This window comes from Scyliorhinus canicula, chromosome 5, assembly GCF_902713615.1.
Source record: "Scyliorhinus canicula chromosome 5, sScyCan1.1, whole genome shotgun sequence".
Taxonomy (NCBI): Eukaryota; Metazoa; Chordata; class Chondrichthyes; order Carcharhiniformes; family Scyliorhinidae; genus Scyliorhinus; species Scyliorhinus canicula.
The window spans coordinates 128,182,212-128,197,104 of NC_052150.1; the positions used below are offsets into that span (position 1 = coordinate 128,182,212).

The 14,893-nt window shown below is 43.6% G+C and overlaps 1 protein-coding gene across 12 annotated transcripts in view; it reads left to right on the forward strand.

Annotated features, from left to right (window-relative positions):
* LOC119966252 overlaps positions 1-14,893 on the forward strand; it is a 73,217-nt gene that overhangs the window by 18,464 nt on the left and 39,860 nt on the right. For 7 of the 12 annotated variants that reach the window (XM_038797614.1, XM_038797626.1, XM_038797617.1 and 4 more), the window contains 3 exons: positions 1,786-1,813; positions 2,350-2,454; positions 8,164-8,300. In XM_038797614.1, coding sequence (XP_038653542.1) covers positions 1,786-1,813; positions 2,350-2,454; positions 8,164-8,300 — 270 coding nt within the window. Of the gene's footprint in view, positions 1-1,769; positions 1,814-2,349; positions 2,455-8,163; positions 8,301-14,893 lie in introns of all 12 variants that reach the window. The other 5 variants (XM_038797625.1, XM_038797616.1, XM_038797618.1 and 2 more) reach the window with 2 other exon arrangements.

A 14,893-nucleotide genomic window follows, 5' to 3' on the forward strand; every position in this document is an offset into this window, starting at 1 on the left:
GTTGAAGCCACAGTATTTACATCCCTGTTCCACCTGGTGAATGGTAACCCCCAGGATGTAGCTAGTGGATGATTCAGTGATGGTAATGCTCGTGAATGTCCAAATCCCATCTGGAGCACCACACCTCAAGAAGGGTAGATTTTTCTTTAGGGGGGAGATGCGCCACACACATTAATGACAACGATGCAGGTGTGAAAGTGGTTTCATTTTGATGTGGCACAGTCTCTGAATTTGTTTCTGTTGAATATGAAAGATTAAGGCAATCTAATTGGGGTTGAGGATGATTAATAGAGTTGATTGGGCGAGAAGCTATTTCATCTGGTGAAGGGTCCCGAACTAGTTAGCACAACTCTATAAAATTAGAACTAGACTATTTAAGATTTATGCCAAAAGCATGTCACAAAAGTAATAGAAAACTGAAATGCATTCACTCAAAAAGCTGCTGAGGCCAAACCGATAGAAAATATCAACACACTTTGTTAGATAAGGTTACAAAATTAAAATGGGTAGATAATTTGAAATACAGATTAGCCATGATCTAATTAAGTGGTGGAACAGGATCAAAGGACTAAATGCCCTGTTCCTTTTGTCCCAAGAATAATAGTGAAACAAGATGGAGTAGTTGCCAGTTTTGATCTAGACAAGTAGGAATAACCTTCCTTTGTTTGTGTGACAATGTCCATGCTTTTAATTAGCATACTCTGTGCTGGGGAATGTGTGAAACCAAATTGAAAAAAATTAAATGTAAAGTGGTGGGAAGATAAATGTGGGGTTGGGTGACTGAGGTTTTCATCTTTCCTAATTATATCACAATCTCTGACCTTCCAAAAGCCCTCAAATGTTGAAGTGGGTTTCTTTTGGAAAGTAATTTTGAATGCTAAGGAGACTGTGCTACTTACAGTCAATACTGGAAATAAGTGAAGGATTGGGAGAAGAGATTTGGGAAAGACAGTGAGAGTCATCTTTGGAAATTAAGAGTGAGATGAGAAGGTCTGGGTAGATATGGAATGAATGATTAAATCAGCGATGTGGCACAGTGCCCTCGCTTGTGAGGACATTAAAATTGGAATCATAGGAGCTTCTAAACAGGTTGATGGATATAGTGGTGAAGGATGATGGAAGGTTTGGAGTAAGAAAGTGTGTAAACTTCTCTTGGAGCATAAGGCAGCACGGTAGCATTGTGGATAGCACAATTGCTTCACAGCTCCAGGGTCCCAGGTTCGATTCCGGCTTGGGTCACTGTCTGCACATCCTCCCCGTGTGTGCGTGGGTTTCCTCCGGGTGCTCCGGTTTCCTCCCACAGTCCAAAGATGTGCAGGTTAGGTGGAATGGCCATGATAAATTGCCCTTAGTGTCCAAAATTTCCCTTAGTGTTGGGTGGGGTTGCTGGGTTGTGGAGATGGGGTGGAGGTGTTGACCTTGGGTAGGGTGCTCTTTCCAAGAGCCGGTGCAGACTCGATGGGCTGAATGGCCTCCTTTTGCACTGTAAATTCTATGATATGATAAGGGCATTGTTTGTTTTGGGGGGCGACGGGGGGGGGAGAGGAATCAGAAAGATATGAGAGCTGGTCTTACACCATCTTCCTTCTACAAACTTCTCCAGCCCAAGTCTCGGTTAACAACCTATGGTCTTCTAACGGGCCAACTGTGCATTTATCTCTCGTCTTACTTTCTTCTTACTACCCCACCTACATTTAAGTGAATGATGATGCAAATGATTCTGCTTTCTTTGCAAAGAAAAGCAACTTACAATTATTTTATCATTCTTGGCATGTGACATAACAGGTTGAACAAATCTTAAAAGAAACATTGGGTGAGTATATTTCAACTTTTGGAGCATTAGATGCAGTTGGTGTGTTCACATTGTTAATGAGAGAAAGTTAAACAGCATGTTGTCTCTGATTCAGCACATTAAACTTGCTTGGATTCAGGAAAGATAAACGTATCGTCAAGCATCGTGAAATGAAATGAAAATCGCTTATTGTCACGAGTAGGCTTCAATGAAGTTACTGTGAAAAGCCCCTAGTCGCCACATTCCAGTGCCTGTCTGGGGAGGCTGGTACGGGAATCGAACCGTGCTGCGGGCCTACTTGGTCTGCTTTAAAAGCCAGTGATTTAGCCCATTGAGCTAAACCAGCCCCTAGAATGCTGCATTAAACAGTGCATTTTAAAGCGTGTTGTGCTTTCCACTGGTAACAACATCAAATCAAGTGTTTTGTTTTTGCTAAACAATTTATTGCAGATAAACTACTTAAATGAATGTAAATTTGTAGCAAGTTATAACTTTCCTGATATATTTCTAAAATGCAAAATAGCCGTTACAATTTACATGAGCTTTTGTTATGACAGGTAATAAAGTGGGCACACCTATAGCTTCTGCAATGAATAGTGGTTGTGATACAAGAACCTTTGACGATTACCTTTTGTCTTGGAATGCCAGTGAACCCTTAATTGGTATGTATTTTACCCACAAGAGCTATGGAATAAATGGTAATTAAAAGTTATTACTGTATTGCAATTTAAAAACTATTAAATACATGCTTTACAATGTTTTCCTACATAACCCTGTGGCTTCTTTCAACAGTAGCTCACTGACTGTGATGCACTTTGGGATATTCAGAATTTCGGAAAGAGGCTGTGCAAATACAAATATTTTTGTTTCCATCAAGTAGTCAACACCTTCAATTAAGAATGGCAAAAGAAAATTGATGCATAAAACAAAAAGTTCATCCTGCTTTCCCTCAATCAAATACTCTGGTTCAGATTCTTCTTCTGTTTTTAACAAAAAGCAATTCAAAAAGTTGGTTGGGTGGGCATGACTGTGATAGTGCGGTGAGATGGGTGCACAGAGATCAAAGGGAGTGGCTGGAGAGTGCGTGGAGGTCAAAGAGGGGTGGCTGGGGGTGCATGGTGGTCAAAGGGAATGGCAGAGCACGCGCAGAGTTCAAAGGAGGTGGCTGGGGGGTGCATGGAGGTAAAATGGAGTGGCTGGGGGATGAGCAGACGTTGAAGCGGTTGGGTGGGCGTGTGCGCCAAGGGTGAAGAGGGTGGCTGGGGAGGGTGAGCAGAAATGGAAAAGGGTAGCTGGGGGAGGTGCGCGAAGGCCAAGGGGGATTGGTTGATGGGGTACCGACGCCAAAGAGGATAGTTTGAGATGGTGGTGGGGGAAACCGGAGATCGAACTGTTGGCGGGTGATGTAGCGGAGGTCGAAGGGCTTATCTGCAGTGAGGTGTCGAAGCAGGTGGTTGGGTGTGCGTGGAGGGGGGGCTGGGGTTTTGGCCAATGAACATGGTCCGGGGGGGGGGGGGGGGGTGGAAAGCTGATGGGTGTGGCCACAGGGTCAGAGGTCATTGGGGCGGGGTTGGGCAGAACCTTCCAACATTAATGATTTAAATCACAATTTCAGATGGTTCCCAGCACAGTGGCCCAGAGGAAATTGTAATTTATGGCAATTGCTGTGCAAACCTTTACCTGTAAAGATCCAAGAAGGATTAAGACCAGAAGACATGGGAACAGAATTAGGCCATATGGCCCATCGAGTGCTGTGCCATTCAGTCGTGGCTGATATTTATCTCATCCCCATTCTCTTGCCTTCCTTCCCCCCCCCCCCCATTACCCCATATCCCCTTATTAATCAAGAACCTATCTATCTCTGTCTTAAAGACACTCAGTGATTTGGCCTCCACAGCTTTCTGCGGCAAAGAGCTCCACAGATTCACCATCTTCTGGCTGTAGAAATAACTCCTCATCTCAGTTTAAAGGATGATCCCTTCAGTCTGAGGCTGTGCCTTCAGGTTCTTGTTTTTCCTCCTAGTGTAAACATCCTTTTTGCGTCCACTCTATCCAGGCCTCTCAGTATTCTGTCAGTTTCAATAAGATTCCCCCTCATCCTTCTAAACTCCCAACAAGTGGAGACCCAGAGTCCTCAACCCCTCTTATGAAGAGCTCTTCTTTCCAGGAATCATTCTTGTGAACCTCGTTTGGGCCCTTTCCAAGGCCAGCGCAACCTTCCTTGGTATCCCATCCCATCTGTTAGAGGTGAAAATATTCACACGTAGGCCTGTTTGAGTAAATAAAGAAACAGTTTATTATTTCAGATATGGGAGAAAGATTTGGCAACTACGCAATCTCGCAATACTCTTTCTCACTCGATCTAAGGTTCGCATTGGGTTAATATGATTCGGGGAACCACAGATTTGAGCCAGGGAGGTGGGATGGAAAGTTTCGGAAATGAGAGGAGAAGGGGATTAAGACGCTGAAAGATTTGTTTGACCCTTAGGGGTCGGTTTGCAGGATTGAAGGAGCTGGAAGCGAAGTATGGACTGGAGCGGGGCGGGGAGGGGGGAGGGGAGGGGGGGGGAAGTGTTTAGATACATGCAGTTTCGAGATTTTGCCAGAAAGTATATACAGAACTTCCCGGAGGAGCTGGCCTCCACATTGCTGGAGGCGGTACTGACGACAGGGGGACTGGAGAAGGGGGGGGATGTGTCAGCAGTTTACAGAGATATTTTGGAAGAGGAGAAGGCACCACTGGAAGGGATCAAAGCAAAGTGGGAGGAACAGTTAGGAGAGGAGATGGAGATGGGGTTCTGGTGTGAGGTGCTCCGGAGAGTGAATGCCTCCACCTCGTGCATGAGGTTGGGGCAGATACAGCTGAAAGTGGTATACAGAGCACACCTCACTAGGGTGAAGATGAACCGATTCTTTGAAGGAGTAGAAGATGAGTGTGAACGTTGCGGGTGGGGGCTAATCACATTCATATGTTTTGGTCCTGTCCAAAGCTGGAGGATTACTGAAAGGAGGTTTTTAGGGTAATTTCTAAAGTGGTGCGCATGAAACTGGACCCGGGCCCTCGGGATGCCATATTTGGGGTGTCGTACCAGCCAGGGTTGGAAACGGGTGCAGAGGCAGATGTTGTAGCCTTCACCTCGTTGATAGCCCGAAGGTGGATCCTGATGGGATGGAGGGCAGCCTCTCCACCCTGTGCCCTGGCATGGCGGGGGGACTTGTTGGAATTCTTGACTCTTGAAAAGGTTACGTTTGAACTGAGGGGAAGGATGGAGGGGTTCCATAATTCATGGGCATTATTCATCATGCACTTTCGAGAACTGGATAACATCGAATATTAGTTTGGGGGGGGGATGGGTGGGAGGGTTGGGGGAGGGGGGCAGTGTGTGTTGATGGTGACTATGGGTGATTCCTGATTCCTTTGTGTCATTTGTTTGTGACCATGCAGACTAATGTTTGGGGTTTGTTGGGAGGATGGGATCATTGATATGGGGATTAACATATTTGTTACTGACTATTGTTTATTATTGGTGGGTGTAAATTTGGGAGAACATGTGAAAAAGGAGGAGAATAAAGAAATATTTTGTTTTAAAAAAAGTGGGTGTTGTTTTACCCGCCCCTAACTTGATGCAAAAGTCACTCAAGACTAACATAAGGATATGTCCTGTCTGCAGCTGGGGACCTTGAGCTTATTAAGGATATATTGCATTCCTTGTTCTGTGAAGCTGTTATCAGCGGCTGTTAAAATACTCCCTATACATGCCCACGTCTGGTTCTCATGAGGTAGTCTACACAGTTTGTAACTTATTGTTCAAGAATGTGGCTAGCTCAGCCATTTTGTGTCTTTAGTATTGCCATAATAGCTAACAGCCATTTTGTGTCCTTTCTGATATTAATAAGCATTGTGTATACACTATCTGTTTCTACAAATTGTCTCTTCTAAACAGGCATCTAAGCCAATGAGTACCTTTTGTCTCAGCAGAACTATCAAAGTAATATAGGAGCAAAAATGTAGTTACCGAGACATCGATAATTTATTTCATAGTCCAGTATCAGAAAATATCCCCCAACACCATCCTTGGGGAAACCCATCGAATTCGACATTGGGAGCTTGGAAGCTATGGCCCATAACTAATATATGCTAATCTCCTTTTCGCTTCCCTCGAAATGCATCACGTCACTTCTCTGTATTAAATTCACCTGCCACTCTGCTCACCAATGCCCTCTTGTAATTGATTTGGGCAGCACTTTCACTGCTTGCCACACTTCCCAAGTTCATTTTCTTTGGCAATTTTGACGTCTAGGTACTTGGAATGCTCTTGCACTCTTTCTTGAATAGGGATGTTACATTTGCCAGTGTCCAATATTCTCGCAACTACCCTGTATCTCGAAATTGAATGATTCGGTTGAGGGTGGCACGTTGGTGCAATGGCTAGCAATACTCTAGCTTTAGAGTACCCAATTTTTTTTTTTCCAGTTAAGAGGCAATTTAGCGTTGCCAATTCGCCTACACTGCACATCATTTTGGGTTGTGGGTGGGGCAGCACGGTGGCGCTGTGGTCAGCATTGCTGCCTCATGGCTCCGAGGTCCCCGGTTCGATCCCAGCTTTGGGTGACTGTCCGTGTGGAGTTTGCACATTTTCCCCGTGTTGCGTGGGTTTCGCCCCCACAGCCCAAAGATTTGCAGGGTAGGTGGATTGGCCATGCTAAATTGCCCCTTAATTGGACAAATGAATTGGGTACTCTAAATTTAAAAATGAAAAATAAAAAAATTGGGTTATGAGGGCGAGACCCACGCAGCCACTGTGAGCATGAGCAAACTCCTCATACGCAGTGAGCCGGGATCGAACACGGGTCCTCGGCGCCATGAGGCAGCGGTGCTAACCACTACGATTGCTCTTGCTGTTACCAATCTAAACTATATGATACAGAAATCATTCTTGCTGAACTGTCGCTCCACGGGCACTTGTTCCACTGTGCTTACCTCATTCACCAGCACCAGACCCAGCAATGCGGCCTTCCTAGTTGAACCAAGAAAATACTGGTCAAGGAAGTTATCTTACAGAATATGTTTCAGAATTTTCTCTCCCTCTTTTAGCTTTATTCCAAAATTAACCCAGTTAAACTCCCCAATAGTTGTTGCATGTCCGTGAATTTGCTCGTCTATTTCCCACTTTGAGGTCTGTAGATCACCCGTAACTGTGTGATCATACTTTTCTTCTCAACTTCAACTAAATGGATTCTACTTTTGCCCCCATCAATCACCTTTTATAATTTCACTAATGTCTTTTATATTCAGTACTGCCTTCCCACCTCCCTTGTTTTTGCTTCCCGATCTTTTCTGAACACTTTTGCATCCATAAATATTAAGCAAATAGTTCTCACTTTTTTATGCCATGATTCTGTTAATATCACTATTCCATAATCCATTTTGTTAGAGTGTATGGTTTTTAATTACACCCTTTTTGTCTGGTAACTCACGATATTTGGCAGTATGGTGGCACAGTGGTTAGCACTGCTGCCTCACAGTGCCAGGGACACTGTTTCAATTCCAGCCTTGGATGACTTTGTGTGGAGTTTTCAGTTTCTCTCCATGTCTGCGTAGGTTTCCTCCGGGTGCTTTGGTTTCCTCACACAGTCAAAAATTGTGCAGGTTAGGTGGATTGGCCATGCTAACTTGCCCCTTCGTGCCCAAAGATTTGATGGGATTAAGGGGTAGGGCAGGGGAGTGGGAGTGCTTCTTCAGAGGGTAGGTGCAGACTCGATGGGCTGAATAGCCTCCTGCACTGTAGGTATTTTATGCTGTATTTGCAATCGCAACAGCTGTTGCACAGTGACATACTACATATGCATTGCATTGTGCATCATGGACCTATGCTGGTTTTTTTTCTTCCCTGTTCATCTCCTTCAGGGGACAACGCTTCTACATTCACATTGCTGAAATAGGTTGTTCATACTTCTCAAGGCATTTGCAGAAGAATGTCACACAGATAGAAGATAGATTGTTGAGTACAAAGAAAGAATTTGAGTAACTTTTCCTTTGGTTGTTTTATGAAGATTCTCTAATCTTGCTCCAGCTCTATTTATCCTTATTCTTTCAAGGGATGGTCAACAGTTGTTGCCCTTCCCTAATTGCCCTTGAACTGAGTGACTTACCCCACCATTTTAGAAAGCTGTTCAGAGTCAACTACATTGCTAGATTGTAAAGTGCAGTGCATCATATTTGACCCTAAATCTGGAATCATGCTGTATGTGAATTCTCTAGCAGTTATACAGCAATGCATGAGTATTGTGGTGATATGTCTTCTTTTGATGAAATGATGTTTGCGTCAGTAAATGCCGAATAAAATGTTACTTTTGATATGTCTATTCAGGACTCAATTATGTTATTGAATACCAGCGGGATGGGGGAAGAGACCCAATGTACGAATGCACGTTATGTGACTTCACAGGTTACTTGCGCATATTTGTTTCCCACCTTGGTGGTATCAAGCACAGAATGAATTACATGGTGAGTATGTGCATAAAGTGAAGTGACTAATATATGCTTGGAAGATGGAGAAATTATTGACATGCTATGATATAAGCCAAAATGTAAATGAAAAGGATTTTAGGAAAATCTAACCAAAGATGACCAAACGTGATCTAGAAATAAACCGAGTTATGGAGTAGAGTGTAAAAAGATGGTTAAAAATAAAGGGAGATAAATTTCTGAATTGGTTTCTGGACAGGGACAAGAGGGTTCACTGTCAGTGAGACAGGTATGAGGATTGAGACTGGAAAGCTAAAGGCGCCTTTGCCTTTACAACTGTCCAACCAATTTGAGGTACTTACAGCTTGTATGGACGAGAGCAAATGCTGTGAGGTCAATGAGTAACTTGACCATGACCGGATGCAGGGAGCCATTCAAGTGGTGGGGAGTAAATTGAAATGTAGTGTTAGTGGGAGGTAGTACAGTCAGGGATAGACATGGTTTTGTGCAGCCAAGAGCAGTAGTCCAAAAGGCTGTTTTGCCTTCTCGCTCCCGGGGTTCAGAACATCTGCTCGGGGCTAGAGAGAAACTTGCAGTGGGAGGGGAATAATCTAGTTTTTATAATCTCATGGATTATCAGTGACCCGAATAGGACTAGGGAAGAGTTACTGCTTACAGAAAAACTAAGAACAGGAGTCGGCAATTCAGCTCCTCTAGTCTGAACCTCGCACTTATCTGTGTTAAACTCCATCTGCCAAATTTGGACCCACTCACCTGACTTATCCAGATCCATTTTTAAATTTCATATTTCTTTTGCAAATTGCTACCTATTTTAGTGTCATCTGCAAATTTGGCTATATCATTGCACCCAAGACATTTAATATAGATTGTAAATAGTTGGGCCCCAAAAATTAAATCCTGTGGCACCCCATGAGCTGCATCTTGCCCAACCAGAAAAGGACCGATTTACCCTGACTCTGCTTTCTGTCGGTTAGCCAGTCCTTTATGGAAGCTAGTCATAACAGCATGTGATCTTGCCTTCCGGAACACCAGCTATACTACATTTACAGAATTCCCATTACCCACTTTGCTTGTTCCATCTTCAAAGAACTCTAGCAAATTAGTCAAACACAATTTACCATTCATTAAACCATACTGACACTGACCAATTTCCAAATTTCCTGTTATTGCTTCTTTTAATAATGGATTCTAACAATTTCTGAAAGACAGATATTAAACTAACTTGTCTATAATTTCCTACTTTCTGCCTTTTTGAATAAGAGCATTATATTAGCATTTTTTGCAGCACGGTGACACAGTGGGTTAGCACTGTGGCCTCACGGCGCCGAGGTCCCAGGTTCGATCCTGTCTCTGGGTCACTGCCCGTGTGGAGTTTGCACATTCTCCCCGTGTTTGCGTGGGTTTCCCCATCCACAACCCAAAAATGTGCAAGCTAGGTGGATTGGCCATGCTAAATTGCCCCTTAATTGGAAAAAATGATTGGGTACTCTAATTTAACAAAAAATATTCCAATCCACTGGAATTTTATAACCAATGGATCCACTATCTCCACGGTCACTTCCTTTAAGACCCTAGAATGTAGACCATCAGGCCCTGGGGACTTGTCTGCCTGCAATCCCAATAGTTTGCTTAGTACTTTTTCCTTATTGGTGATGATTGTTCTAAGTTCCTCCCTTTCTATTACCTCTGCATTACCTGTTACTATTTTGGATGGTACTGGTGCCCTCCACCGTAAAAACTGAGGCAAAATACTGATGTAGTGTCCCTGCCATTTGTGTTCCCCATTATTAACTCCCCCGTCTCATCCTCCAAGGAACCAACATTCACTTCAGCTACTCTCTTCCCTTTTATATACGAATAGAAGCTTTTGCTGTCCTTGTTCTGCCTATATTGTTGGTACTTACATAGACCATGACAACTGGATCTTCCCCTCCCACTCTCAAGTTCCTCTGTAGCCCAGATGAAATATCCCAAACGCTGCCACCAACTGACAACCTTCAGGACTCTATTCTGGCTACTGAGAACAGTATTTGTGCCCCTACCTGTACTATCCCCAATTATAAATACATTTCTCTTTCACACCCTACTTGAATGGCTCCCTGGGCCACAGTGGTCAGTTTGCTCATCTCTTCTTTCTCTCCCCCACCCCCCATTCTGCTGCACGAAGGGAGCAAGGATAATAAACCTGTTGGACAACGGCTCTGCCTCCTGCAACCCTACCTCCTGGCTCCCTCTACTTGCATCATCATAGTGGCTCCCTCCTGCCCCTGATCACTGGGAGAATTCAAGGTAGTTAGATGTATGTCATTCAAATTAATAGTTGCTAACCAGCCAATGAACTTGCTGTTTTCTTGTGCTGTCACTTTGTTTATCATGAGCTCCACCCCCACAGCTCCCTTCGCCCACTGTTTTAACTGGCTGGGTCTCCTCTCTGCATGCTGTTTCTTGCTCTGAAGCTGCTGTCCCTTCCCCACTGCTGTAACTTGCCAGGTCCGCCTCTCCATGCTGTTTCCCACTTTGAAGCTACTCTCCCTTCCCCTGCTTCTGTAACTCGCCAGGTTTGCCTCCCTCCATGCTGTTTCTTGCTCTGAAGCTGCTCTCCCTTCCACCATTGTTTTAACTAGCCGAATCCACCTCTCTGTGCAGTGTTTCTCACTCTGAAGCTGCTCTCCCTTACCCTGCCGGTTACACTTGTTAGACACACCTCTCGCGCTGTTTCCCGCTTTGAAGTTGCTCTCTTCTCTCTCCCTCCCCCCCCCCACTGTTTTAACTCGCCAAGACTGCCTTTCTTCGCGCTGTTTCTCCCTCTGAAGCTGCTCTCCCTTCCCCTGCTTTTTGCACTCGCCGGGTCCGCCTCTTTCTGTGCTGTTTCTCACTCTGAAGCTGCTTTCCTGTCCCTTATTGTTTTAACTTGCTGGGTCCAACACTCTCCATGCTGTTTTCCACTTGGGGATTATGAGCAGCTAGGGGCACCCCACCCCCGGCGAGATGATGATAGTTGGGTGTTCAGCAATGGAAGTGCCATATAATGTCAGTGGGAGATGGTTAGATTCTCTCTTGTTGAGGGGATTCATTGCCTGCTACTCGGGAGTTGTGAATGTTACTTGCCACTTGCTGTCAGAATGTTGTCCATGTCTTGCCCCATATGGACTTGAACTGCTTCAAGTATCTGAGGAGTTATAAATGGTACTGAACATTGCAATCTCTGACCTAATAATAACAATCGCTTATTGTCACAAGCAGTCTTCAGTGAAGTTACTGTGAAATGCCCCTCGTGATGGAGGGAAGGTGATTGATGTAGCAGCTGAAGATGGTTGGGCCTAGGGACTACTTTGAAGAACGCCTGCAGCAATGTCCTGGGACTGTGACCTCTAACAGCCACAAGCATCTTTCTTTATGCTTGGTATGAGTCCAACCAGCAAAGAGTTTCCCCCTTCATTTCCAATTACTCCAGTTTTGCTGGGGCTCCTTGTTGCCTCACTCAGTCATAAGTTGCTGTGATGTGAAGGGTGGTCACTCTTACCTCGCGTCTGGATTTCAGCTCTTTTGTCTGTTTGGATCAGGTTGTATTGAACTTTGCTGATCAAAAAATCTTCTTAAAAAATGTTGTTCATTCTAACTTTCTATTTTCTTAAAAATTGCTCTTACTACTGTACCATAAAACTGTTGATCATCCAGACTCTTTAAATACCAGAAACTGCAAGTACTTGTGTGGATCGACATTGTGCCATTGACAGAACCAATCACCGACCAATTATAATAGAGTTGTTTTCCCTGGGGTGCAGCTGTTTCTTTTTTTTTTTCACTTTTGTCTTTTTTTAATGATAGAACATTGTAGTACAAATAAACTTTAGACTCTTGGACTCCTGAAGGCCATTCCTACTGAAGGCTGTGTGACCTGCAGATGAAAATGAAATGAAAATCGCTTATTGTCACGAGTAGGCTTCAAATGAAGTTACTGTCAAAAGCCCCTAGTCACCACATTCCGGCGCCTATTCGGGGAGGCTGTTACGGGAATCGAACCGTGCTGCTGGCTTGCTTGGTCTGCTTTCAAAGCCAGCGATTTAGCCCTGTGCTAAACAGCCCCCAGATTGGACAAGTTGCTAAAGTCCAGCAGCTTCAGGATCTCCTTGGTGTTTGGGTCCACCTCAATCGTCTCCTGATCCAGAGTGGAAACCTCTGGGACATAGTTATCCCTCCTCTCCCGCTCTTCTTCCTGCAGTTTGATGGAGATGCCTCTGGCAGGCCCACGCTGAATTTGCTTCATTAAGGATGTAGCTGTTTCAATACTGTAACATATTTCTGGGCTCTCAGCCAAGAATGCATCATGTTTGTTATAATAGGGTTGATTGGTTGTACAGAGCATATTCTGGGTGAATGGACATGGATGTGCTATAAGATGTCATGGAGATTACCAGAAATCGTGGATGATGGATGGAGAGAGGGTATAGCTTGGCATGGAGGATATGAACGACCATGGAGGTGGGTGATGGGGCATAGTTTTGGCCATGATCTTCCCTCATCCACACTATAGTTCATGACTCCCATGACCCCTTGAAAGCTGGCCCAACTTAAATTGCTGGGGACTATGAGATGCCAATTCCCGCAATGGAGCTGTGCAGATCAGGTGTGCAGGGTGAAAGCTCATTACCTGCACCAGTGCAAATCCTTATCCCATTCTGGTGAAAAATGGAGACTTCACAAATGAGGCCGAGAATCCCAGAATAGGGTGTCAACTGACTCTGAAAATCCAGTTCTAAGTCAGGATGTGATGTTATTCAGAAAAACATAATTAGATTTATACTATCCCAAAAATGACTTTCAAATAATCGGTTCACCGCCGAGGACGAGGGCTGCCTGGATCTGGGAATTTCACCTATTGTAGGTGAACATTTTTAAAAATAAAAGCAAAATACTATGGATCCTGAAAATCTGAAATATAAAGAGTAACTTTTAACTTTGTTCAACATCTTTTTGTCTCCCTCTGTTTCTATCCACTTTTGCAAAATCACAATTCAACTTTTCCCAATTTATAACTTTTATTCTTGGTCTGTCTTTATCTTTTTGCACAACTATGCAAAATCGAAGTAAGTTATCATCACCACCACCAAATTGTTTGATATCCTTATGCTAGTACGGTTTCCATCTGACTAGCTTTATTTCCTAAAATTATGTACAGAATTGCCACTTATTGGGTTTGCTTTGTGTTGGCTAAAACAAGTTTTCCTGAAAGTCCAAAAAAATACATAGGAATAAAAAGCTCAGATGTACCAAGTAATGACCAAATGTTTACTGTTGCCTGTTATCCAGGGACATTTTAATGCTTTAAGCAATGTATATTTTAAATTCTCTTCGAACAAAGTCCCTTGATAATTAAACAGCCTAATATTTAATTGATTGTCCGTAAACTTGTATGCTTTGCCAGTTGTAAAGAGTTGACTGGTGAAAACTAGAATCTACAGATTAAATGTGCGTTAACAATCAAGATATTAGAAATTGGAACCAAATTTATATATCTTGACTAATCTGCACATGCAAGAATATGTCTGTCCTGCCAATTGGATGTTGCATTAAATTTTGAAACCATGAGGAAAGACACGCTGGTAACCTTTTAGTTATCCCCAAGATCCACCTACCCTGGCTAAGCTTTGTGCTATAGTTCCAGACATGATCCTGACGTCCTATTGTGTGAATCCAAACACTGGTATTTGCTTTGCTCGGCTCAGTGGCAGACTCGATACTTCAAAGTCAAATGGTTGTGGACTCAGGTCCTGGTTTGAGCCCATAATTTAGACGGACAATTCTTTTGACCAGGTGTGGCATCAAAGGGGCCCAGAAAAATTGACGTTGATTGGAATCTGGTTGGAGTCAAATCTAGCACAAGAGGAAATAGTTTGTTGCAGGTCAATGATCTAAACCCCGGGCCAGCATAGCAGGAGCTCTTCAGGGTAGTGTACTAAGTCCACTATCTTGAGCTCCTTTATCAACCCCTCATAAGCTTAGAAGTGAGGATGTTCACTGGTGATTGCACTGTGTTCATTCCCAATTGCAACTCCTTGCAAACTTCACCAGTTTCTCTTCACATAAAGCAAGACCTGGACAATAATGGTTTGTCTGCTGGTTAATTTCTGTACAAAACTGATTGATGGTTTATTTTGCCTCTACTTCATTTGGCCTACCTTAGTTTCTGTGTTACTACACAGTTGTGACCATACGTATTGGTTGTGAAGTTCTTTGGAGCACTAGGAGGAACTGAAAAAGCTATTTCTTTGCTGCTTTTGCATTATGAAGCTGATTTTTTGTTAGAACTTCACAAACTTGGTGAATGAGTTTTATGTTTATACGTTTCTATTTCCCCAGGTCTAGTTGATTTTGTGATTTCTGTTGGATTGTTCGCAGCAGCAGCATTACAATTGGCCCAACTGCTGCTGGGGATCACTTGAGGCTTTTCTGCCAATGATGAGTAAAAACAAGCTGGAAAGTACTTGCTAAAGAACAGATGACCCCTTGTGGAAAAGCCTATAGTCGTGGAAAAGCCTATAGCCATTCAATCAAATCTCCCAATTAACAACGGTTTTATGATCTCTGTTGCACATTGAGCTTGGTTGAGT